Below are 26,329 nucleotides of genomic sequence, written 5' to 3'. Positions count from 1 at the left end.
AGGGCACTGCCATTTCTGCAAAAAAGAGATCATGGCCACGGTATATTATGAAAGAAAATAACACAGACAGCCATGTCACAGAGGTGGATCAACATCCCAGTTTTATGTATGTAACCTGAAATAGATCATAACCCAATCCATTCTCTTCACAGCAGTTGTTTCTTCCCTCCTCTGTCACTCTACTGCAGTTGCTTAACATCTCCAAAAGTCTTTTAAGGTCTGCTTTGAATGTCTATTCCCTCCCAGGCCAACTACCTAATTCCCACTGGCCTCCAGAGCAGCAGGATGAAGCCTGAAGTGCCAAACCAATTCTCCTCAATGTACACAGGGACCAAGCCCTGATGCAAACCCTCTTCCTGGCACAGAGGCTTTTAATCACTAAAGAAACAGAAAAATAGCTCCTCCACTGTGGTGTAAGAAGCTCAAGGTTATCTGCTGTAATGGAGAGAGAGAGGCACTGGCCCTGGAAGTTACCAAATATTGTCATATTATTTTAGTCATGTTTGCTACCACCAGCGTGGAGCAGTTCAGGCTCTGCCGAACTTTTCGCTTGGCATTTCAGAAATTAAAAAGAGCTTACAGCATTTGACAAAAAACCTGCCTCTGCTGCTTGAGAGAGAATGTGTGGGCCAGGCTCCAGCAGAACCTGAATGAAACAGGGCCTTTTAATAGAAACGCTGGCACGTCTGTTACTGTGGCAACACTGCTGGGCACCACTCTTTAAACTGCCTTCCTCCCCCCATACCCACTCCCATGCTCCAGGAGCTGCGAGCACCTGCAGCACCCACTGCAGTTCACCAGGGCGCCTTGCAGGTGCTCAGCAGAGCATGCAGAGAAGTGAAGGGGTGCCGCAGAGCAGCAGAGTCCAAGCATTCGGTTCTAAGAGCCACAGACACAGAGTGCTGGAGCATGCGTTTGTTCTGGGTACTGCAAAGCCTCCCGTGGCTTCTCTCTTACTCTTGGCTAAAGCAGAGTAGGATTGTAGTGCCCATGGGCAGCGTCCTGTGGCAAGCCCCTGGCATACAGTACTACCTGGTCCAAGTCATAGGAGCAGGAATCCACCCGCTGCCGGAGGACGTTCCACTTCTTCCCACGGAACAAGCGCCAGAGAGATGACAGGCCATAAATCTTCAGGCAGTAGAGCCTGAGTGAAGAGAAGATGCTGTGCGTCAGAGCTGCGAGCTCCCAAGCTTCAACACAAAACAGCTGTCAGCATTACACCCCTGCACCCACTCGCTCAGAGTGACAAAAGAAATCAACTTGAGAACGATGCAGAAAAAATACCAATTGCTCAGTCTTGTATTTGGGCTGGCCCCTGGCACGGGCAAAGGAGGCTACCGCACACAGCTCTGGGCCACTGGTGGGCAGTGGCCATGCCGTGGGCCAGGGCTGCGGCAAGGCTCCTGATAGGGTGTCCCCTATGAGCAGCACCGATTGCCAGCTCCATGCCACCACCTTCCCTACAGCAAAAGCAGCAGCAAGCTTATTGCCCCGAGCTCGGCTCTGCCTCTTCAGTTCAGACCTGCCCTGTTCCCCTGACCGCACAGCCCTTCCACGCAGCAGCGGCCAAGGTCTTACCCCTCACACCTGAGGCAATGCAATTCAGCTTTGCCTCCTCAGCACAGAGAAACAAGGGGGGGGACTGGAGCCCCTGCACCTTCGTTAGTAGGCCACAGCTTCCAACATTCTGAAGAGTGGGGGAAGAGATCAACGAAATGGCTGGTGGCCCCTACTGCATCCTTTCCTTGGACTTTCATAACTTGATGCAATGACACTTGGAGCTACTTCCCTCCCAGAAAAATGGCAATGGTGAGAGAAGCTTGGGGTGATAAGGGGTGGGGAACAGACACAGCTATAGAATAAGGGTGAGGAAGCAAGAGCCCCTGGGATGGAGGCACAATGAGCCCTGGGCAGCAGTGTCCAGCACACAGGGATGTAAAGAAAGGGGACACAGGCAATCTGTGGCGCAGAACAGAGCCTGAGAAAGCCTGATCTACAAAAGCCAGACTGGTTAACCAGCCTAGTTAGGGTGTGGAGACTGCTCAGATTTCAAGGCAGTGTTGTGAAAACAGAGGCAAGGAGTCTTATCCAAAAGAATAATGTGGTTTGAGGAAGAGCAACTGCTTCAAAAAACTGGCAGGGTGTCCCCAGACTGGCAGGCACAGCTCAGTGCACTAACTCCTAGGTAGGAGGGTGCCCTGGACAACTCGTCCAGGTTGCTGGTACACACTTGCCCCACGGTTCTGACTAAGACCACACACTCCCACACACACCCTGACATGACACCAAGCGATGGTGTTCCTGATGTAGCACCTGCCCCACCTTCCCCGGCTGCCTGCACACACATGCCCGCTCTCGTTTCACTGTGCGGTTTGTTTCAGAAGGGGATCTCAGGCTTCAACAGCACCTGAACCAGCAAACTCTTCCCCCAGCTGCAGGAACACAAGGTGTTGTGGTGGCTATGTTGATGTGGGTGACAGCTATCCCTTCCTGACTCTCCACAGGGGGATTCTGGCACAGCAGGGGCACTTTGGTGCCACTGGCAAGATAACACTATAGCTGCTCTGTACTTCTAACCACCAGCTGAGACAGGTAGACTGACTCCCTGCAGCTCACAAGGGAAAAGCAATCAGCTGAGAAAATGTTTTTCCTATTTCCAGTCTCTGCACAATTAGAAGGAGCAAGGCCATTCCCCACAGACCAGAACAGAAATTCCAGTAATTAGGTGTTGGGAAAAGACTCCCCATTACTGATTTTGGGTATAAGGCCTATGCTCACAACAGACCGAATTCATAGATTTATCTCAATATTTCTAACCGTTCCCTAAACTACCCATAACTAAAGTTCTACTGTTCTGTTGTTTGCAATGTAAAGCCCTCTGCTCACAGCCTGGGGAGGAACGATGACCATTCTGTACTTTATAAGCCAAAAGTTCCTTCATTTGTTAGGTTGTCTCTCATCTCCTTGCAAGAGCAGATATTTTCCAGTGGCCGGTGTGACTCCTTGCTGCAGCATGTGTTAGTGGAGGGCAGGAACAGAACACATTGGTGGGCATCATTTGCACAGCAACTCTGACATGCCCTGGACATGCGCCAAAGCCCCCTGCACACCCACACACTCCCTCAGAGCCTCTGCCCAGCTCTCAGGCAATGGGGCTCTCCACTAGGTCCAGACAATGGCACCAGGATCGTGTCAGAACCATGCGGTAACCCCAAACCTGCACCTGCACTCCACGATGCAGACAAGAACCTCTGACGCAGGGCAGAGGCAGGGGCTTTGGGGCTTCTCCAGAAGTACAAGGGCTCCCCTTTCCTCCACTTCCCCTCAAAACTACAGGACAGAGGGCAACTGAAAAGAGTACTATAAGGTTGAAACAAAGGGATGGGGTGAACTGCTTTCTCGTCCCCTGCCTGTCATGTAGTTTTATTTTTCCAGGTCACTACCACAATAAATAAATACTTTAATGCAGGAGAACTGAAAGATAGGTTGCTTGTACTGCTGTGGCCATCACTTCTACATGCATGAAAGAATGCAATAAATTAATTGCTGGCTAAACTGTGAATTCAAGAGAACTACACCAGGATTGAATGCTCCACGAATTAAAGACATGGCCTGAGTGTTCAGTGGCCCTTCCCCCCAAACATACCCAAGACACAGCCTAGAAAGCTAAACCCACCTGGCTCCGTAGACATAGAAGCAGTAGATGTGGAAGGTCAGAAGTGCAATGATGTCAGAGAGGATGCAGAGAGCCATGGTCAGGCCCAGACAAGCTGACAGACCGACATACCAAAGGATCATCTCAATGAAAGGGGACATCAGGTGAATGTAGCCTAGTGGACATTGCAGAGTGTCAGTATTTGACCGAGGCACCTTCCCCTTAACACTTTCAAAAGACTGATTCGCCCCACCCTAGAACATTGCTCCAGAAATCATAGCCCCCGAAACATGGAAGTAAAACTGGAAAATTCCTTTAGATGCCATCTTCTGTTTAGGAGGGCAAAAATTCTCTTTCACCCCAGGTTTCTGTGCAGGTGTAGCAGCTCTGGGAGGAAGCGGGGGACATGCTTAGTTTGAACAGAGCAGTCATCTCGCTTCGCATGTGATTTGCTTTTCTAGATTTGTGCCCAAGTTCCTAATTACACTTTTAGCTGCACACCTCAACCTTTACTGCAACTTTTTTCTTTTTCTTTTCTTGCTGTTCCCACAAAAGCCACCCCTCATGGCTTTTGTAAAATAAAAAGTGTGGAGGCAAACAGCCTCTTTCATCACTACAGCGGAGCAAAGTCACAGAAACAAGACCAAACTTAATTGGTGAGCAAAGTAAATCAGTATAATAACTAAGGATGTCCATCATGACTGTACTCCTTCATCAAGACACTTATCAAGGACAGCAGGGGTGTGTTATTTCAAGGAGGGACTTGAAGTAAAAAATTGCACTGAACTGAAGTCAGCGATAGGACAGGGTTGGGATTTGCATCCCGAGAGCATGCTTCTCATCCCTATCCTGTCAGCTGCCTCTTACATGGAAAGACTATGAAACCCTACGTAACACCTAAAGCCTTCCCTTGGACACCCACCACTAATGGCATCAAGCAAGTAAGCTCTGCTGTGATTTGCACTTCTTGCAAAGCATCAATACTTTATTTAATATGCATGACTTCCTCATGTGGGCTTGAGTTCCCACAGCAGGAAGACTCACAGACAAGTTTGTACTTGTAGTAATGCATTTTGATTCATTATTCACCTCTAGGCAAACATTAAACACTCGGGAGGAAAGAAATGAAAAGGGAGGCTGAGAAATTAAACAATTGCACTTACTAATCCAAAGATGGATGTGGTAAAGGAAGAAGCGGCCCAAAACCTGATCCAAAGCTCGGTTCATTTTCAGTCCAGCTGGCGCTCCCATTAGCCACTGGAGCAGGTCTTGGAGCTCTTCAGCTACGTTCTACAAACACATGGAAGCAAGACACCTGAGTTAAAAGACTGCGACTGCACAGAACGGGTCCTGTGCACTGTACGTGCTGCCCCCCCAAAGTATTCTTAACACACCCTTCAATCTAATGGGGAAAAAAAAAAAAGTCCAAACAACTACTTTACAGACACCTAGTTAAATCAGAAACGCACCTTTATTGACTCTTTAGTGAATCCAAAGCTGAGGAAGCTGAACTGCTTAAGTGGTCTCAGTGCTGGGAACAGAACCCTAGTGTTTGATTGTGGCCAGCCCTGGCAGACTTGCACCGTATGACTCCTTGGTGCAATGAGAGCCCTTGAAATAAATGGCAAATGCTGGTGCACAAATCAACTTCTTTAGACAGTTGACTGAAAAGCCAAAACTGAGCAAGTAATCTAACTATGGGGAAGGCTGCCAGGATTTTAAAAGGGGGAAGATGGCAGTGCACTCATGGGCACAAAAAGTGAATTTTTACAAACAAATAACCTGTATGTGTTTACAGCAGTGTGGAAAACACCATTATATAAATAACACAATTATAAAAATGTAGTTCATACATGAACAAACTTTCTTGATATGCTGTGGTGTACTTGGCAAGGTAACCGTGCTGTGTAGCACTGACCTTGCCTACCACCATCGTGTCTCTCTGCAGGGTTTGCGGAGAGATCCCAGTCAAAAAGAAGCCATCTGAATTATTAAGAGAAAAGACTAATGGAGCTCATCCCCAAATCATTAAGGGCTTTGACTCACAATTTCTGGTGATTTAATCCCAGGCTGACATTATTTACTGACTTTCTGTCTCTACCCCACTACTCTGCCAGAGGTCCTCCCTGCAGCCAACAAGGGCAAAAGATGGTGTGGCTTTGCTCCTCAGTAGTTTGCACCTGACCTACTCACCCGAGCTGAAACCAGCAGTGAAGTCCATTTACCAGACTGAACTGAGGCAGCTGAGAATGGTAACCTCCAACAAAGAGGTGGGGAACATACATGGAAGAAGTGACCTCTCACACTGTCCTACATGAACGGAGATTGTGAGTAAAAGCCTTCTGCCTCTGAAAATCCCTCTTGGCCAGGTCCATGCAAGCAAACTGCACTGCAAATTGTGCCCACGTAGAAGAATGAAGAGCTGATGCACTGTAGCCTACTTTCCCCCTCACTCATATGGATAATCTCCCTAAGGGGAAATTATTTCCAAGGAACGAATCCATTTTATTTATTAACCAAGAGGATCCTTGCAAGATGAGTTTGTAAACATTTACTTTTAGTGTAGTGGCAAAATTAATGGCTCCATCTTCAACTTATCCAAAAGGATTGCTCTTTCATTTCCTTCATTTTCCCTCTGTCTCACTGCAAGTCAGAACCGATTTGAAGCCATGGATCTTACCTCTGTGGCTGAGAAGTGTTAGCTCCTTTATAAATAGACTGGTTTTAATATTTAAAGTGTTGGACTGGTACCTTAGAAAAAGCATTTGGGGATTTTAATGAAATATTTAAATGCTTGAAAGCAGTCCTTCAGCAAGGCTGTTTTTCAGCACTGAATACTTCTGGAGGCTGCCAGTCCCAGAGCTGCTACTGAATTCTGACAGGGACACGCAGCTCTGGGAAGGTGCCCTAGCTTGCTGTTATTTAGCTGGGCAAGGCATTTCAAAATATAGTTCTAAGGCATAACCTTGCAGGTTGTTTTCCAGCCAGATATTTTAGGACTGTTCAATAGCAAGGTGACTGGGAGTCCAATTCTCCTGTTGCAGTCATGAATACCGAATGTGGCCAGTATTAATAAATAAGATAAAAGCGAAATGAAAATGTTTCATAAAGGGTCGTGAGGACACGGCCAGACTGGAGACTAAAGCTAACATGGTTTAGATGAGATCGCTGTGGAAATATTTTCCTTACTGGTTTCTTTCTTTCTTTCTAGTCTCCATATGCAGAGGGTCTAATGGTGATGTGGCATTGATGGAGGAGGACACACAGCACACTGCAGGTGGGCACCGGGAAGCTCACTGCAAACATCCTGAGCGGAGCATCTAGTGCAAGTCAGCAAGCAGAGTCAAAGCACTCCCTGCCAGACACATCTGCCCTGTGTCTGGTGCAGGCGTTTGGGGCTATAAGTTATACTATTTTACAAAATGTCATCTAAGAATATTTTCCAGGAAGTGACCTCTCTGCTTGTTGTGCTTATGGATTAGCAGAATGTGATTGAATAGGAATTTACGTCCAATTATCTCCAAGTCCCAGTAACATTTTTGGAGGCACGATCTATGATAAATATTTAACTGTTTCAGAGAGATTACAGCTTAAGAAAAAGAGACATCAGCAAGGATGAAAGAGGTGAAAGACAAACGTAGCACCTTGAATCAGGTATTTCTGAAAGAAGGCTGTCTTGTGGAAGGCAAACTAAAGGACAACCATTGGGAAGCCTAGTGGGATTGAAAGGAAAGAGGAGGGTAGGAGCTGTGAGGGCACCTATGGAGAGATTATTCATATTTTCCATTTCTTGGATTCGAAAGCCTGCTCCAGAAATCAGTCCTTCATACTGCACATAGCTACTTGCCAGTTACTCCCTAGGTGTCTCTGAATCACATCTGCCTCATTTACTGACAAAAGCAACTTGTTATTACAGTCAGCGCAGTGCAGCTCATCAAGCTGTGAAAGTGGGAGCTGCAGTCAACGGTGTCTTGTGCATCATCAACAATTGCTAGCTAAGTGCTGATTTGAGAACCATTATATCAGGGGATGACGAATGATGGCTAGGGAACATGGCTCGATCCTCACGTCAGCAGCCTGAGCTAGTGACCCTGGCAGTTGCTGAGAGCCCAAACAAGCTACCTGCATCTGCTTATTTCCAGAGAGATATTTGCTAGGAAAAAAGATGAGCACTGTATCCAGTCCCCACACAGCTACGATTTTGTCATTACTAAAATCAATCAAACCAATAAAGTTATACATTATATAAGGCTAGTCTGTCGATATTAAAATAAATCAAATCAATAAGGTTAAAATAAGGTTATGTATATAACCCTACAATATATAATAAACTTATTGTAATACATATCATGTTCTATTTACTAACAGACACAGAGAAGTAAGGTCAATGCCATCATCAGATCTGGGGCACATATATAAAAAGCAGAACAGCAAGGAGCATCGGGAAAGGAAAAGTAACTCATTCTGCACATGGGAAAGTTTGCGTTACTGAACTTGGCAACACAAATGCACTTGAGAAAGCCCAAGTGATGGGAATAATGCATACCAGATGGACACTCAGCAGCAAAGAGGAAACCTACTGCTGAATGGCTAAGGGGAGCTTTTGCTGTCATACTGGAAAAGAAGTGGCGCTGGCTTGCACGCCACATGCTGAAGTCATTGGTATATTTTGGGATCACTCAGATCTGCATTTTTTAAGGCCTGCACATAATGCATATAAATCAATGACCACCGAAGGCAGTAAAAGGACAACTCCAAATGATTTTATGTCCACAATCTAATATACTTGAAAGAAGAAAGTAAGGCTGGAAAGTAAGATGTCAATGTGGCCTGAACTGATAAGCTTGGAGAAGCAGAGAAGAAAGGCACTGACTGACTGCCAGGCCACCCACATACGGAGGAGTTAGCACTTCCAGGAAAGTAAGTAAACAGTTCTTGGAGATAGCAAGGTAATGAAGTCTGCACATGTAGGAGACATGGTGAAAATAACTGACACTATGACGCCTAAGTTGAGTGACAGATGAGCTAAATTACTGAAAGAGGAATGAACGACCAAGTCTCAGGAGCAAGCCTATCCAGGACAGGTGCTGGGATTGGATACACCTTGAGCACGGAGAGCGTCCATCTGCCAAAGACACTGGGCAGATGGAACCCCTCCTGGAGCCACCTGTGCAAACAGGAACGCAGCCAAAAGCCACTTCCTTGCAGACTTGTTAAGAAATCAGATTTCTAAGAGCTGGACACTTAAGTAATCCCATAGGGAGAGCTCTAGAGAACTTAAACTTCTCCAGCTAAAATATCTGTAAGAGAGAATACGACTTAGAAAAAAAATTTTAGTGCATAGCTCAAATACAAGAGCAAATGTATTGCAAGAATTGTGGTCCTTTCTACCCCACTGCTGTCTGCACCAATCCTTAAAAGTTTTACTATGAAAAATAACAAAAATAGCCGTGGATCATGATTATTGCTGTGCTGGGCACTCCATATGCTTTCTGAAAGTGCAGCATACAAGAATGATCAGAGACCTATAGCTTGTAACAGTTAAAAGATTAGACATGGACCAAGCAGATGACCGTCAAAGGAAATGTGAGCTCTTCCCAAGAAAGACAGCATAAGTAGGAGAAGTAAACTCCTGCTGGAATTCTCTAATCAGAATAAAATTCCTCCCAACCAAGAAGCTGGAGAAAGAGCAAAGACAGGATGTTCTCCAGCTGCTAGAAACCAAGGGAAAGATCCACCTTCCCTCCTAGAAATGAAAGGAAAGTGGGCAGAGAAAGGATTAGGCTGTGCAGCTGCACGGCAGCGCTCAACGTTGGCTGCACATTTCTTTCCAGGACACAGAAACTCTTAAAACCAAGCTAACTTCAGATTAACTCCAGCCTGTGAAGTACATTACATGTTCCTTACTGCCACTAAACAGATATATTGGAGCACTGCGCCTAAAATGAACCACCAGAAAAGCAGGACAGTATAAGTCATACTTGTTCTTCATGAATTTAAGTTGATGTCAAGAGATCTTAGTGGGCAAGTGGAGTTATGTTTGAGAAAATCACAGGAGGCAGCAAGTTTTCCTAGTTTACCATCTGTACAGCAGAGCTCTTGGAGAGGATTTCAGGTGTTTACATCCTGACTAGCTAATGCCTTTGGACTTCCCCACAAACTTCCTTTTCACAAACACAGCTGCACTGCTTATCAAGTTTGACTTTCAGCAATTTATCAGATTCAACCCAGGTTACAGCTTTTCCCCCCACACCCCAAATGCCCCATATAGCAACAACTTGAGAACATTTCCTGTCGACTCCAGAATAAAAGTATTCTGGCTTGATAACCACTCAATCTGCAGCTGCAGAGCTCTGTCCAAGCCATAATTGTTACTCTAGGACTGGAGCAGCCCTCTGGTAAACGTCTAATTACTATTCACTGCACATGCAAAGCAGAGCCATGTTCCTTTTGAGCAGCCTCAGCAGGCTCGATTTGAAGATTTCACTGTTCTTGAGGAGACCTCATTTGCATGACTTCAGACAGGACTCTCTCTGAACACCTTGTATAAGGCATTGCCTCCTTACAACCCGAGGCACCAAGAGCTGGTCAGTACCCACAGCAGGTGAAAGAGAAATGACTTTGGCCAGACTTACATCGGCCACGGGGATGAGGGTGTCAGCAAGGTGACCAATTCGGTTCTTTCTGTACAGCCAGGACATCAGCAGTATCCCCAGAGCCACATCAATCAGCAGAGAGACAAAGATGTTGGCTTTCCTACATGCAGGATAAAGAGAAACAGTGTTAGACAAAAAGGAAGGACATTGTTTAATGTTTCAATGGCAATTGTTGACCTCATTTACATAGCATCTTTAATGTCCCAGGGAACCAGGACAATTTACTGAAGAGGCACAGTACAGAGATCTTTTGACTTTCACTGGTGTGCTGCTACTTCTGTGGCCAAACACAGAGCCACTCAGCGCCTGCCACACCACAAAACCTTTTTTAGTAAGGGGAGTGAACAGCGGGACTGAAGCTACAAAGAGGAATGTTAGACAAAGTCTGTAGTACACATATAATTGGGGGGGATTTACCAATACTAAGGGCACCAGCACTTGGAGCATCCACACTGAGATCAGTTGGCTTTCCAAGAGGTATACTTTAGTTGAACCACTAGTCATCGTAATTTAAAATAAGTGTTTCTGGGTACATACACACACCCAGAAGGGCTGATGAACTGCCCCTTCACTGCTAGAGTTTCTGAATGAAATTCCATGACGTGAGTTATTCAGGAAATCAGATTAAACAATCACAGTTACTTCTGGCCTTCAAATCTGCTAATCTATTTTAAGTGTTCACTGGGAGTCTATTACTGCAGGATCAGAGAACCACACAGAACAAGACTCGCTGTGTAATGGCCGTAGGGCATTCAATATCTGTCTCAGATCTCTGCCTCTCCCTGTTCCACTCACTGTGCTGCATGTTTGCTTTTTCTGCTACACTGACTTGTTACTGCTGCTGGAGTTTCGTCTGCCGTTACTGCAAGAAAGAGTCCCCAAGTAAGTGGGTGAAAGAGGGGATTATTAAACTTTTCTGCTCTTACAGAAAGTGCACTGAATACTGATTGTAGAATTTGGTTAACAGCAGCATGTGTGAAAACAATGAGCTTTTGGGAGTAATGATAGCAAAGCACTACACACACGGGTGCAGCACAAGCTTTCTGTGGGCAATATCCTGGTCACTTTTCCCAAGCTAGGGAAAAAGGCATGTATCTGGCAAAAGGCATAATTAATAAAAACAAAGTGCACAGTAAAGATCTGCAAACTAGCAGGGAGTAGAACGAGGAAGGCAACATGACATGGTGCAGTGAGGATGGACCCCACAGTACTGTGCGGGCAGAAGATCTGTGGTTTGGGTTCCCCAGAGGAGACAGGGCTAGAGCAGAGCTATGCATGACTTTATATGTACTCCATACCTCATAAGCTGAGACTCATTTTGAGCCTTCTTGTTGCTGCTGATGACCTGGAGGTGCTGCAGGCGATATCCCAGCTGTTCACAAGTTGAGAGTTTGCTCCATAAGAAAGACAAAGGCCAAAACTTCAGCACCCTGCAAAAACACGAAGGGATTTACTTTTGCCGCATAACTGGCTGTCCAGCGTACAAACTCCACATAAAACATTCAGTGGAAAGTTAAGGTTGTGCAACCAGAGACGGTGTCAACGTATTGTCATTAAAGAATATTAGATGTTAACTACTCTCATAAAGTTTAAGAGAATTAAGGCAGCCTTTCCAGACCGAGACATTTAAAGCAGACAACCCAACCTATCATTTCCATTCTGTAAAACCACATGCCTCACTTGCTCTTTCAAGGAAGCCAGAAGGCAATCCTGATTCCACCCTCCGCTTTGGGATACATCACTGGGATTGCACACTGCTCTGAGTCTCCAAAGGACTGGAGTCAAGGCAGCTGGATTCCTAGCAGGAACTAAAAACATCAGTGTGTCAGCAACGTTGTTCTCACACCAAATCCAAAACACAACACTACACCAACTACTACAAAGAAAATTAATTCTATCCCAGCCGAAACCAGGATGGTATCCACCCCTTATTCATACCGTTTACGTCATGCTATACTTTCCAACACATCATCACCTTTTCTGTCTTTTAATATACACACACAGATAGCACTCCCTTAGTCTACGGGCCATCCCCCTGAAAATCCATTGAGTTCATTTGGTCCATGACATTGGGCTCCATCTGTCACAACAGTCTTTCAAGGCAGGAAAGATGGTATGAGGTGTTGGATGGTTGAATCTTGAAGCCATTTTGGATTCTATCACCACTGCGCTGGTCTGGTTCCACCAAAGTTCATTCTTTGTAGTATGGCAATCGGAAGAGAGTTGCGTTCAGATCTCCAAATCCAGAGTGGTAGAGCTTGCTGCAACAAACAGCTGCATTTCTCCTTGCAGTTTCTGTCCCATTTCCCACCTCTTTTCTTTTTCTTCCACTTGATCCTTTTCTTCTTTATTAATTCCAAATTTCTTTCTTAGGGTCTTCATTTCCACCGTCTGTCAACTGCCTTGCCAAGGGTGACCAGCATTATGAAGATAATAGAACATTTATCATTTAATTTGGTTTCAAAGTTAACATCCACATTAGGCTTGCAGAGGAGGAAATATTCACACTGTTCTTTTTTTATGACTCAAAGAAAAGCACTAAGTGACGCTCAATTATTTTTGGGAGTTACTTTTATTACCACACAACCTATAAAGATGGGAACAATGGTGATTTGTGTAGTCTAAAATGATACCATGGGATGCAGGCTGCTCAGAGAATGGACATTAACAGTACAGCAACACAGAGCACCATGTTTGTTGTGGGGAATAAAATCTGAGGCAGACATAATTTGGATCATTTCTTTCCCGTATGCAATGGTTGTTTCACTCTTTTTACAGTGTTTCACTGTAAAAATAAGTAAAGCTTCTTATTAAGGGTCCAGGAATCTATGTTCACTTTCAGTCACTTCCTTCACCTACTCTTGCTTACTGCCTTGGCATGTTCCTTCAGTTTACATTCATTCCAAATGCTAAAATTATTCCTTGTATCCTGCTTTGCTTTTGAAATTGTACAGTTCTTTGGATGGCTAGTGAACATGGCCTGGAGATGTCCCTGCAAAGTGTGCATGCCTTCCTCAGATTTCATAGCCCCCATTTCATTTCCCCATGCCCCCCAGATTTCATCTGGGGGACTTCAGCCTGTTGGCCAGCATCAGAGTGCCTTCAGGTCTGGCCTGGATAAAACACAGGATGGGCAGACTGGGGCTCCAGCTGCAATTTCTACATTTTAGACAAATTGCAAGGGTATGGCTCATTCAAAAACCCTGCTCGCTTCACTGTGGTTGCTACCCCCTTCCTCCTCCCTTCCTCCTGAGCCCTTTCAACCATCCTTTGTGTAAGGTTTCTCAGCTTAAAAAACAGAGTGCTGAAGTCCCCTCTTCCCCCTCCCCATACAGATTTCAGACACATTGGTTTTGAAATACACAGTGTACTGTGAATCATTCTTAACTTGAGGCCTCCAAATTACTCAGCTCTTTGTTACAGCCTCCCACCTTAGAGACAAATGAATGCACTGTTCCTCAGCTGACTTGTCAGGAGGTGATATCTAAAGTGGCGGAGGAAAGAGCACTGTGCAGGGGAGGGAGACACGGGGGGCACCAGCACTGGCCACTGATCTCGATGACCTGGGTTCACAGATGCACTGAGGCACAAGTGCAGATGAGTTTTCTCTTCCAATTATATCCTAGCCCAGTGCTTACAAATTCTGGTGTGGCAAACCTTTGCTAAAGCAGAGAACTGCACTTGAAATGCAAAGCAGGGGGAAGAAGAAACACTACCTGTGTGATTATGTACAGACGGCTGAAGGTGAAAAATTACTGGTCACACCAATAGCTGCCCAGTTCAAGCAGAAAGCAGCGGCTCTGGGCCCTGTGCTGAACACTCCCTGGGCTGACAGCCTCCCCATCCTCTCCCAGCCACGTGTACCTCTTGCCATCCATTGCTGCTCCACGGCTCCCCAAGCTACAGGCAGCTACCCTGTGGGTCACCCACCGACCAGACACCCTGGGCAAAGGAAAGGACAGGCTGCTGCTCTCTTCTGCCCCATCCCCAGGAGCACCCCCAACACGTGCACCCACGGCAGCCTGCAATGGCTAAATGCATCGCCTTGATTGAACAGGATGGGCCCAAAGACACCTCAGAGGTCCGTGCTTGTCTGTGCTACAGCTGACTCTCTTCTCTTTTCACTTAACACCAAGAGGACAACCTCTATTCCATTTACACGCTTTCTCTGGAAAGTAAATACATACACATACTTATTTAAATAAAAATACAAACATACTGCAAAAAGCTCAATATAATAGTTGCAAGATGTACTATGGGAGCTCTCATCTCCAGGAGTTACTGCGGAGGAAAGCCAAAAATACTTCTTGCGTGGTCTCCTACTCCTATGCATATTGACTATGCATTGCCATAAATGCTCCCACTTGTTTACCACACAGTATATAGGATGATTTTCAGAAGTGCAATGGAAAACCAACCAAGTAAAAAAACCCCAACTAACAACAAAAAACCCAGTGATATTGTGTCATTGCATTATTTAAGCAGCAGGAGATCTTTGGGGTGTTTCCAAATACAAATAATTTTAGCAATACATTAAAATAGCCTGCATGAGTAAAACTTGATTTTTCAATTCAGGTTTTTTTTTCTAAGAGTGAGAGTGGATTTTTCAGATATCAGATGAAAAGCAGTCTTTCTGAGTCAGGATCACATGCAAATATTAAAGCTCCATTAACCAGAACCCCTGGCTGTCTTTTTGCTCCAAGCCAGAACCTGAAGGAAGAGTGCCTCCCTCCTGGATGAGGAATCAGAGGTCACAGTGTTTGTAAATAGACATTTTTAGAGTTTCTTGCCTCAGTACTTAACCACCCTGATGTCCCCAACAGCACACTTGAGACCTTCAGCAGTAAAGGCAATCCCGCAGCCCAGTCCCTCTGCAGAGAGGATTGCAATGGCCACCCCTTAGCACAAGGTGGTGCTGAAGAAATGCCTTAATTTAAGATGTACAGGACGTGAGAGCTCGCGGTAAACTGGATGTCAGCGTTCACCTTCTGAGATTTCTAAGGCTGCTGCCCTGCTTCCCCAGCACAAATACACAACAGTGGCATATCTAAAAAGCCCCGAGCCTCTGCAGCCTGAGAGGACATCACTGACCTCTTTCTTTGACTTTTGAAAGCCGACCATCCCTTAACATCACAAAGACCTGGGAAAGAATCAGGTCCTGTGACTAGAAGGAGCAAAAACCTGGCAGATCTTTATTTTATGGGACATCCTGTCCCATTCCAGCACTGGGAGGAGGGGACTGGAAGGACACCTGCATGTACCATCTTGAACCCTCCCTGCCTTGTGTATGTTGGCACAAAGGAGGTTGTACCACACACATCATGCTGGATTGAACCAAATTAAATTAAATGACTTAGGTCAAGCAGGAGGTTTGTTATAAAGCCAGATACTAATCTCTGTTCACCAAGATTGACCTTTTAAAACACCTGTAAGACAGGCAAATATAATGCCGATACTATGGGTGAATAAAACAAAGCAGAAAAAAATCTGTACCTCCCAAGGTTATGGACAAGTTCAACCTAGGTTTACGTGCAGCAAGTCTCACGTTCTGCCTGCTGGTGCGTAGCTGGCTGCTAGCCTGGCTGCTGCTCTGGCTCAAAATGTCGGTAATGGGCTTAGGAAAAGGTGAAATCAGAAAAGCTCCTGATAAGCTGGGTACCAGATACCTGTGCCCAACCTGCCACACTAAGCTTGAACTCCCAAGTTATGCTTAGACTGTGGCCTTCTGGAGACCTGCGAGGCTTGGGCTTAACCTGATGCTAAACCTGGTCCAAGTCCTAGCACTGACGAAGATGGTCACATCTGACCTTGAGACCAAGTGCCTATGCAGAAAAGGATCATCCTGTTTGTTGGTAGTCGCACACAGCCCATGGACAGCCAGACAAAGGACCTTCAGAGCTGACTCCCAGTCTTCCACCAAGCCACAAAGTTCTGACTTAGTTACCATTAACAACCATTAATGCAGAGTCAGCATCTACAGAGCAGTCCCAGGAACCAGTGGTCCCTAATTACATCAGGATTGAGGCTGACCCTAAATCTCTCCCAATAGAGTAATCCAAAACCAGACAGTGTTCCCTTTGTGCACCAAAATGCCTAATCCAGCTGTTCAGAAAATCTTTGCATATGAAGAGTTTCACTGTAATTTTTTTATGACAGTATCATACAACTGGAAACCTGTTAGAAGACTCCATTCCCCATACCCTTAGGCTGTACTTGAGAAGATTTATCCATGAATACAATAGTAGCTGTTATCCAAATTTCATCAATTAAAGTGTCCCCTTGCAGCTTGGAACCTGAACTGCACTCCCTTCTCCGGCACAACCTCTTCAGGCAGGCTGACCACATGTGTTATTAAGCTTTACACACAGAAGCTTCTCCCCTTCAAATCTGCTCAGAATTCCTCTTTAGTGCAAGCACTTGCCACGCATTACATTTGAAGCATCCTATTCAGTGTCATGGTTGTGACAATGGGATTTCTCCAAGGATTAACATAGACCAGCATTCCCTGTAACCTGCTGTAAGGTGCCAAGGTTGCAACACCAGCACCTGTTAGAGACACGATGGATTTAGACACATATTTGCTGAAGTTTCACAACTGGGATTCATAGCAAACAGGGAGTAGGGAGTCCTAGTTATCGAGCCATTAAGGAGATCCTCATGCCATTCTGTCAGCCATGGAACAGCTGGAAACCCAGTATTTCAGCTGTGATGAAACTGAAGTGGGGCTGAGCTCCCCCTGCTGCAAATGGGGAGGAGATAAGTGCCTCCCCAGAAAATCTCCCAGCCCCGTGAAGAGCTCTATCCTATCTGAGGGAGTCTTTAGCTTTGCGTTTTCAACAGAGCTCCTCAAACTCTAATAGCAGCTCGGCAGCAGCCTGTTTCCAACAGAAAGATTTTGGGTCAACTGTGTTTCTCACTGGGGTTGAGCAGGAACGCTGCAAATGCCTAAACATGAATTACATTTCCAGGCAAAATGTAAGCTGGCCAGTGTCACATTACTTACCTGCTCCTGCAGATCCCAGAGATAACTGAAAGCAGGAATGTCAGCAGCATGCACGCAGGCACAGAGGCCTGCTTCAACAGCTCCACGATGATACTAGCTTCAACGCCATCTGACTGCCAGTGGGTCAGCTTAATGGGCCCATCATCGTACCTGTCCGTCATGAACAGTACCTTACTCTTTGCAACTGTGTCAAAGATGGCAGAGAGCTTTGAAGCATCATCTGCCTTGCGGTCAGTGGAGGCAGCTGTGTCCAAAGGGGGATGCAGATGGGAAAGCATGACTTTGCGCTGGTCATAGTACACTAAGATGATTTCTTCCTCCTTAGGGTTGTTAGAGTGTTTCTGAAGAGTGGAACAGCTCCAGAATTTGCTGTTCCCCTCTTTGCTTATCTGAATCCACGGCTCATGGGAGAATATTGTCCCAAGGTCTTCCAAGAACTCACTCAGACTCTCTTCTTTCTCCTGTTTGCTGTTGCTCCATGAGCCAAGCACAGAAACATTGACTTTAGTCACTCGTTGGACTTCACTGACATACTGCTTCACCTGGACAGGAATAAAAGGGAAATGGACCACAGCAAGGATAACAGCAGAGTTCTGTTCCGAGATCCACCGGCCGATCAAAATGCCACTCTCTGCTGAGGAGCAGCATGATGGAAAGAAGACTTTAAGTACCATGGCAGCAACCCTGGAACAATGGTACACCTGTGAACAAATGCAGAAATAAAACTTGAGAATGGCAATTAAATGCAAGGAAAATCTAAGCTGACCAAAGGCACTGGGGATGAGGGCCAACCAAGTTTTAAAACAGTAAGTTCAACCACTTGCCGAACGACATTAGTGACAGCCAACAGACATACACACATCAGAGAAGTATTTAGGAGGTTCCTGACAGTCAGCAGTTTTTGAAGTGAGGGGTGGCAAGACTGGACTTTCTCAGCAAAGCCCTTCTCCAAGTCCTGGTGCAGTCTTTCATGACAGCACACTGATAAGCACAGCCCGCTGGACCAGCCAAGATTAGGAATCCATCCAGCCTCGGCTCTGACACTGGATGTGCTTGAGCACTTCCTAGAGAAGGGACATCATAGCACACCGTGATGTCTCTGGGGAACACCACCTCCTGTACTGACAACGAGATATAAGTTTATGCTATAAAGCCAGATAATGTCAGCGCCTCCTTCATCACCCACGACCCCAGAGCTGTGAGCTGTGCTCTGCAACAAACTCACTGAACAACCTTGGTCAGATCACCCATCTCCTCTTGTCTCACTCCCCTCATCTGGAAACAGAGATGGTAACTTTGTCAAAAGGGACCATAGCGATTAACTGATTGAAGTTTATGTAGTAGTTTTAATTCATTAGATAAAAGATCCTAAAGAATGAAGAAGCACCTGTGCTTTATCAGTGTTCTTTACAATGTTTTTCTTCATATCATTTAAGAACACATCTCAATGGCTTTGTAAGACTTTACAAAAAGGAGCTTTGAGGCAGTTGACAATGTCTCTTTAAATAAGGTGGAGGTTTCGAACAGAAATATAATTGCAGTAAGGAAGGCGCTGGCACAGAACAGTCGGCATCCGGCACCCGTTGTCCTTTCCTGTCCTTCAGTGCTTTGTTAGAGATGTGAAAACTCTGCAGGCCCCCGAGGCTGGCTCCTCTGTGAGGGACCCAGTCAGTCGGAAAGAGGAACACAGAATGTATTTATAACACGTAGAAAGGATGTGCAAGGTGAAGGTCCCTCGTGGTTTTGGTTTTCTGTTTTTAATACAGGACAATTGATCTAGTAAATCTCAGCACCTGGCAATTTGCTATGGCATGAGGCAGTGATGGGGAAGCAGCAAAGGCGAACAATTAACCTACTCCCAGCCCCACAGCTCCGCCAAGTACAGCGGTAGGAAATATCGGCTCACCTCACGGATGAGTTGTCAGCCCCTCGAGGCAGCAAGGTGAAGTTTCCTTGTTGAACAGCTCGCTCCTCTGATGGGCAAAGCACCACAGTTGCTGCGTTTGCAAGGATTAATGGGTTTTTTCCCTGGAACTGAATTTTCCCTTTTACTGCAAAACTGCAAAGCACACCCCAAGACCTCCCCTCAGACAGGCATACGGGTGCTCCTGAGGGATTCTGCTCACAGCATGCTGCTGGAAGCAGAGTCTTCACAGGTGCCGAGGGCACCGAGCACTGTCCCTCGCTGTCCCACAGACCCTCCAGCCCATGGCAAGATTTGGAGGCTACAGAGGGACTTCCATCCCTCTCTCTTTGACCAGAGGGATAAGCTTGGAGCTGTGAAGCCTATAAGGAAGCAGGATCTCAGAAGAACCTCACATACTATGTGTTTTTCCAAAGGACTGCAAGCCTCTAGCAGAAGGAGAACGGAAGTGGAAAGGCATACCAAAGGAAGGGCATACCAAAGGAAGGGTAGGAAAATGGCAGATGTGACAGCCTGGGACTGTAAGGGAGCAGGACACCAGGCATGGGAAAGTCCAAAGACATGCAGTACAACTGGAAAACGTCATCTTTCACTAGACAGTTTAAAGACTATTAGACCCAAATGGACTGAAAAAGCAAGACATCGAAGCTCATCTTTCACTTCTATTGAATTAGCTACTTAATTAATGATTCAGGTATTTTTTGATGTTTTTTTCCTCTGGAAGACCACAAAGACATCGAAGGACACATTCTATCTAGAAGAGTTGCTCCTGACACACATAGGAAACTTTGGTGAAAATCTGCTGACAGACACAATTAATTACACTGATCCTTAAAAAAGTTTGATATAAAACATGTCATTTTGCTTTTCCTTCTTTTAGAAAGACTGTGGTCTGTCCAAGGGTACTGACCAAGATATTCTTCCCTTCACTACCTCTCCTACCTCCTTGCCTAACCCATTGTTAATGAAACATTATCAGGTGAGATGACATTTGCTTCATGATTTAGCTTTAGGTTTGAAAAAGGATTTTCATTTTTTTGCCCTAAGACCTACAGACATATTCCTAGGAAAAAGGAAATAAATTATATAAATACAGGGGCTATGAAAGGCAAAATAACAGATTGAACATGTTGGGAATGTACATAAACACATATGCTCAGGAATTATTTAAAATAATATAAATTTAGCTAGAGTGATAACATTCTAGCTACAGTGCAATACCAAAATATTACAAGTGAAGTTCACCAATAACTGCATACTCTAAAAAAGTGAAATTGAGCTTGGTATTTTAAAGAACCCAGAGAAAAATGAGGAAGGTAAGTACCTGAATGGGGTTTCTCAGTATTTCTGTTTTGATTCCCAAAGCTACCACCAGTAATACTGGACAGATAACCTTTTAAAGTTGATTTTTCTATTCTTCTTTTTCCTCAAGAGATGCCACAATTGTTTCAGAGTATTGCTACAAGAGACTTCCAGTGTCTCTGCACAGCTGTCCTTCTTAAAGGTTTGTCCATCCATTGGACATTTTGAAGAATTATCAACTGACTCTTAATCCAAACATTTATTTCTTACCAAGATTTTTTTAAAGATAGCCACAGTCATCTGAGAATACTTCTTATGGAGGAGAAACACTTCTCATGTTCATGTGAGTTTTCTCTCTTACACCCTTCCCAACCTTTTAAATGAATTAAGTTTTATGCAGCTAACTACATGGGCTATAGCTCAGGTTCAATGGTACCCAAGCACATGATCTCTCCTTTGGCTGCTGCAGATATGGCAGAGAAGGCTCCGATACAATTTTCAGGCTGTACAAAATACCTTGACAGTTGAAAACCAGCCCATCAACTATTTGTACAGTGACGGGGCAGATGGTGAGTGGGGAGCTGGCCTGGGAGCTCAGGCAGTAGGGCTGGTGTTCCCAAACCCACAACCAGCCGTGCGTCCTACCTTACTCATTTCAATCGACTGTCTGAAATCTAAAGTTGACATTTTAAATGTCATCACAGTCAACAGTTTCATTGCTGCTAACTTTAACAGAAATATCCTACCAATATACTTAGTCCGTGCTCATGAAGTGCCTAAAGCCTTGCCGACCGCTCATTTCTGCTGGAAATCCCCAGCTCTTCCCCCACTCCCCGAGATGCCACAGAGCATCAACGCAACCATCTCGCCCGCAGCAAAACCAACAGCGGACAGCGCCTAAAATGCATTAACGCAACCAGCAAACGAAGAAAGGGCCCCAGGGCTGATTCATTTCAGATCTTTAGACAGAAAAGTCGAGGTGAACAGCGGGACGCAGCCCCAGCCTCACCACGTCGGCTGCCCCACGCCAAGGGGCGCCCACCCCGTGACAGGGCCGCCACGCCAAGGGGCGCCCACCCCCCGGCAGCCCCCCCCAGCAGCCCCAGGGCCCTCGGCGGGGCTCGGGGCCGCGGGCCCGCAGCAGGCCAGCCAGGCCAGCCCGGGGCAGCGGGGCCGCCTCCCTACAAAGCCCACCAACTTGTTGCTCAGCCAGTTTTTTTGTGGTTTTTAAATGTGATCTCTGTGCATGGGTGGGCTGAGAGGCAGCAGCAGTGCGGTACTTCACCCGCCGCCCTCCCCCCCGACACCCCTCGTTCAAGCCCAAGGCAGAGGTAAGCCCCCCACCCCGGCCCTCGGGCCGCCCCTAAAACGCCCGCAGGGCCCGGGCCGCGCCGCCCCCGGGCTGATGCAGCCGGTACGGGCTCCTGGCCCCGGCGGAGGGAGCCCCGGGCCGCTGAGGGCAGGCCTGCCGCCCCGCGCCCCCCGCCGCCGCTCGGACCGGCCCGCCGCCGCCTACCGCCCGCTCCGCCAGGCCGGCCGCTTCCGGGGGCTGTGCACCGCGCCGGGCCCGGCCGGCGCCGGGAACCGGGCTGCCGCGTTCCGCCCGCGCCGCTCTCCCCCGTTCCCCCGGTGTTTAGGGCCAGGCCGCCCTGGAGGGGGCCCGGAACCGCGGCGGGGGCTGCCCCGGCTCACCCAGCAGCGCTGCTCACCGGCGGCTCGGCCCGCGCCTTCCGCCGGGCTCGGGGATGGGCGGCGGGGCCCGGCGGGGCCGGCCGATAGGGAGCGGCGCGCCCAGCCACCAGGCGGGCCGTGCCCCCCCCGTGCTCGCCGTTCCGCACCGGATCCCCTTGTCCTCACGGGACCCTGCTGTCCCCTGTCCCAAAGGCCAGGGACTCACCTTTCCTCGTGGGACCCCATTGTTCTCGTGGGACCCCGTTCTTCTCATGGGACCCTGTTGTCCCCTGTCCCCAAAAGGTGGGGACTTGGCTTTCCCCATGAGACCCCGTTGTCCTCGTGGGACCCCATTGTTCCCCATCCCCAAAAGCCAGGGATGCAGCTTTCCCCATGGGACCCCGTTGTCCCCTGTCCCCAAAAGCCAGGGACTCACCTTGCCCCACAGGACCCCGCAGTCCCCGTCCATGCCACCTCAGCGTGGCAGCAGCCTGTGGGTGCCGGTGCCCAGGACCCCCCCCATCCAGGAGTTCCCCACCTGTGTCCCAGCAGCGGGCTGGGGAGGACACTGAGGGGGTCCCACGTGGAGAGGGAAAGTGGGTCAGGGGCGCAGACCCCACGGGGTGGCCCAGAGGGAAGGGTTTGGGCAGTTTTGTGTTGGGTGCCACAGAAGAGGAGGTAAGGTGGGAGGAGATGGTTTTTTATGGGATGTCCTGTGACAGGAGGGGATGGGACAGGCTCACCCCACTCCTGCAGACCCCATGGACCCCTCTGCGCTGCAGGGCTGCCCCCCTCTGCAGGGACAGGGTGGCTGCGAGGGCCCTTTAGGGGTGGGAAGGAGAGAGGGTCCCCTCGGGGCTCGACTGGCCCAAGTGGCGGTAACTGGACTCAGGTCTCAGACACCGGCAGAGGAGCCATGCAGCACCATGCCCTTGCCAAGGAGTTGGGGCGGGGGGGGGCGACACGAGAACGCCCTCCCTCTGCCACCCCACCTTGCATGCTCTCCCTGGCCTCTGCTGATAAAGGCACCGTGTGCGGGACAGCAGCACAGCAGGGCATGCTCAGCACCAGGCCGAGGGTTGGCGTGAGCAATTCTTAGGTGCCCACATGCAATTTACTCCATGCAGTAGTTGTTGCTTCCCTGCAGAGGTCAGGAATGCAGCACAGAAGGAGTTACCTTCATTTTACCGTTCTCCTGAATCTCCTGCAAGCCCAGCGTGCCAGGGAGAGCACGGCTGCCAGCTCCACCTGCCCTCACCGCTTCCCGTTGTGCTCTGGCATCAGGAGCAGAACCGCGGCCGCATGAAAACGGTGTGCAGGGAGGAGAAATATTTATATTATCTTTGCAAAAACACACAAGATCTCAAGGGCGGGGTGGTGAGTTTGCTGAGGCACCAACGTGTGGCCAATTCTGATCAGCTACTCTGGCGGGTCCAAGAAACTCCGAGCTGGTCTAGTCCTTGCTTCTGCCATCTGGAGAAGCTGGAGGGCAATAAGGCAGTCAAGTATGGGGACAATGCCTGGCTGTGGGAGCAGTGGAGCTCACAGCCCACCAGCAGACCCACAGCTCAGCGGGGCTGCAGTGGAATGAACCCCAGTCCCTGCCTGGCTGTGAGGCTGGGGTCACTGCGTCGTTCCCTGGGGCTGGCAGGGCCGTAAGGGGACCTCACACAGTACTTAAAGGCTTTGATGCAGTTCTCCCCTGTGTCTGCCACAAAGAGGTGCCCAAAGGAGGAGCAAGCCACACCGGCAGGCCTCCGCAGCCCTGTGGACACCAGGCAGATGGGAGCCCCATGCTCTGGGAACAAGTGGACTGTACGGCGCTGCTCATCTGCCACCAGGATGCTGCCGTCCACGTCAACACAGACCCCGGCTGGATTGCCAAACTGGTGTCCGTATTTTCTGCTGAGGGAGCAGAGGAGCTTACGGCTGCTTGTGAAGACCTTGACATCTCCGCACTCCTCGCTTACCACAAAGCCTCCACTGGGCGCTGGGCTGACATAGCGAGGTCCCTGCAGGTCAGGGACTGAGTGGATATTGAGCATCTTGAAGGCATGGTCCAGAGCAAAGCTGTGGACTTGGCCTTGTGCATAGTCTGCTACCAAGATCTTGCCCATGGAGTCTACTCCAATACCTCTGGGGGAACCAACCTTTCTGATCTGTATCCATTCCCCCTTGGAAGGGCTGGTGTGAGGGTTGAACACCCAGATGGCTCCATTCATCATATCGGCTACAGCCACCATTCCCATCCGAGTTACAGTCACACCTTCTGGCAAAAAAGTGCTGCTTGTCTTCCCCGTTCGCCAGCAGGGCAGGGACCGCAGCGTTTGGCCTGTGCTGCTGAGGACATGGACCCAGGGAGCACTCTCAGCTGTCACATAGATGGAGCCATCCAGGGAGCAGTGGATTCCACTTACTCCCCCATAGCGGCTGCCAGTGGGGTTGGGGATCTGCTGGACCAGGTTGTCCTGGCAATAGTGGAGGAGGTTCTTAATATTGTCCAGATCTCTACACAGGCTTTTGGCCTTATCTGCTAGCTGGTGGACTTGGTGCTGTGTCACCATGCCCATGCCACGCTGGCTGCTCAGCAGCGGGCTGGCTGTCTGGAGCGTGGCCGTTGACTTCAGCTGGAGGGTGTATATGGTTTTCAGAAGCTTCTCCTTTTGCTGGCTGGTCTCCAGAGCGTAGTCCATGACAAATCTCTTGTCCCTGTTTGGGGGAAGCAGTAGGACTGTTACCATCCCTGCCTGCTTCTGTGTCTGGGGACATGATCTGAGCGCAGGTGCTTGCTGTCTACCCAGGGCCAAGGTGTTGGTACTAGTCTGGATTCACACCGATGCAACAGAGACCAGATCTCAGCCCTGCTGGCTAATTACGTGCTCAGGATATAAAGACAAACAGGGACCATGGCACAAAAATGAGTCAGCAAGCTGGTTCTGCAGCTGGAGGAACCAGCCAAAAAGGTCCGTCAGCTTTGACAGCGTGGCTGGTGCCAGATCTGGCCTGAGGATTTCTGCGTGAAGGAGAGCTCTGTGTGTAAGCACACTGACTGGCAACTTCACCTCTCCAGTTCCCGAGATCAGTGGCTTCTCTCAGGCCTTTAATGCTTCCTAACCCTATTTTCTGTAAGCCTCATCTCTCCAAACCATGCTCAGTCCATGCTAACACCTGAGACACTGAGGATGACTATTCCTCTGCTCCCACATGGCTCAGATGTCACACTTGGTCAGGGTCTTTACTAAGGACAGCCCCCTCCCCATCCAAATAAGTTATTCCTGAAACAGCCAGCAACTTGTCAGGAAGAAAGGAGGTACTGTTCTGAAGGACACATTCAACTTACATGATTTTTTCAGACACAAGAGCCACCATAACTACAATTTTTTTTTGTCCTCCTGTTTTAAAACCATAAGGAATGAACGAGCCCCCCAAAAGGCAGAGCTAACAGCCCAGCTTTGCTGTGTGCTCCCTGGGGGCTGGCTGGACCACAGCACGTAGCACACAGCCAGGAGCTGGTAAGAGAAATGTGGCCTCATGTAAGTTCCTGGAGAGGCAGAAGTTAACTCCGCTTTAAATGTCATTATAATTAGTATTATAATGGACACACTTGGCTGTTCAGAGTTGTTTGCAAGCCACCGCTCCACTTTTGTCACCTTGTGTCCCATTATTGCCTGGTGTCATGTGCTCTATACTGCCTGCAAAGGTAACGCTTCCCCAAAGCACAGCTGAAGGGAGCTGTGCTGGGCTAAGGCATAAGAGCGCACATTGTCCTTCCCCTGTCAAATACCGCGACTGTCTGAAAATCACCCCCCGAATACCTGCAGAGCTATCAAATGCAAATACATGATAGTGGGGATGAGTGTGAATACGGCAGGAATCCAGTTTCTGCTGGTTTTGGGGCCTGGGAACAACTTTGCCACCTTCCCCAAAGTGGCCGTGCTTTGTGTTTGGCAGCAGAGACCTGCTCGGTGGAAGCAAGCCCTCCGCTATCCCCCGTGACTGCTTGTTGGGGTGCTCCTTCAGAGCGGGACAGAATTCAAAATCCAAGAAATTGGATTTTACAGGTGAGGAAACTGAGTCACCGCCAGGGAGCCAGTGTGGCAGCCACCACACACTCAGCA

The 26,329-nt window shown here is 48.1% G+C and overlaps 2 protein-coding genes across 11 annotated transcripts in view; both read right to left on the bottom strand.

Annotated features, from left to right (window-relative positions):
* PIGQ (phosphatidylinositol glycan anchor biosynthesis class Q) overlaps positions 1-23,485 on the bottom strand; it is a 38,999-nt gene extending 15,514 nt beyond the window's left edge. For 2 of the 10 annotated variants that reach the window (XM_040589337.1, XM_040589338.1), the window contains exons 1-7: positions 22,648-22,727; positions 17,315-18,015; positions 11,610-11,741; positions 10,291-10,411; positions 4,819-4,945; positions 3,677-3,830; positions 1,033-1,144 (exon numbers count right to left, since the gene is read on the bottom strand). In XM_040589337.1, coding sequence (XP_040445271.1) covers positions 1,033-1,144; positions 3,677-3,830; positions 4,819-4,945; positions 10,291-10,411; positions 11,610-11,741; positions 17,315-18,015; positions 22,648-22,680 — 1,380 coding nt within the window. In that variant the 5' untranslated portion in view covers positions 22,681-22,727. The other 8 variants (XR_005827283.1, XM_040589332.1, XM_040589335.1 and 5 more) reach the window with 8 other exon arrangements.
* Positions 23,486-23,529: 44 nt separating this feature from the next.
* Positions 23,530-26,329, bottom strand: NHLRC4 (NHL repeat containing 4). The gene has a single exon (XM_040589340.1). It carries the CDS (start codon positions 24,950-24,952, stop codon positions 23,780-23,782), a length of 1,173 nt encoding a protein of 390 aa, XP_040445274.1. The 5' UTR covers positions 24,953-26,329; the 3' UTR covers positions 23,530-23,779.

This window comes from Falco naumanni, chromosome 4 (genome assembly GCF_017639655.2).
Source record: "Falco naumanni isolate bFalNau1 chromosome 4, bFalNau1.pat, whole genome shotgun sequence".
In the NCBI taxonomy this organism is placed as follows: Eukaryota; Metazoa; Chordata; class Aves; order Falconiformes; family Falconidae; genus Falco; species Falco naumanni.
This window is presented reverse-complemented; position numbering and strand designations above follow the sequence as displayed.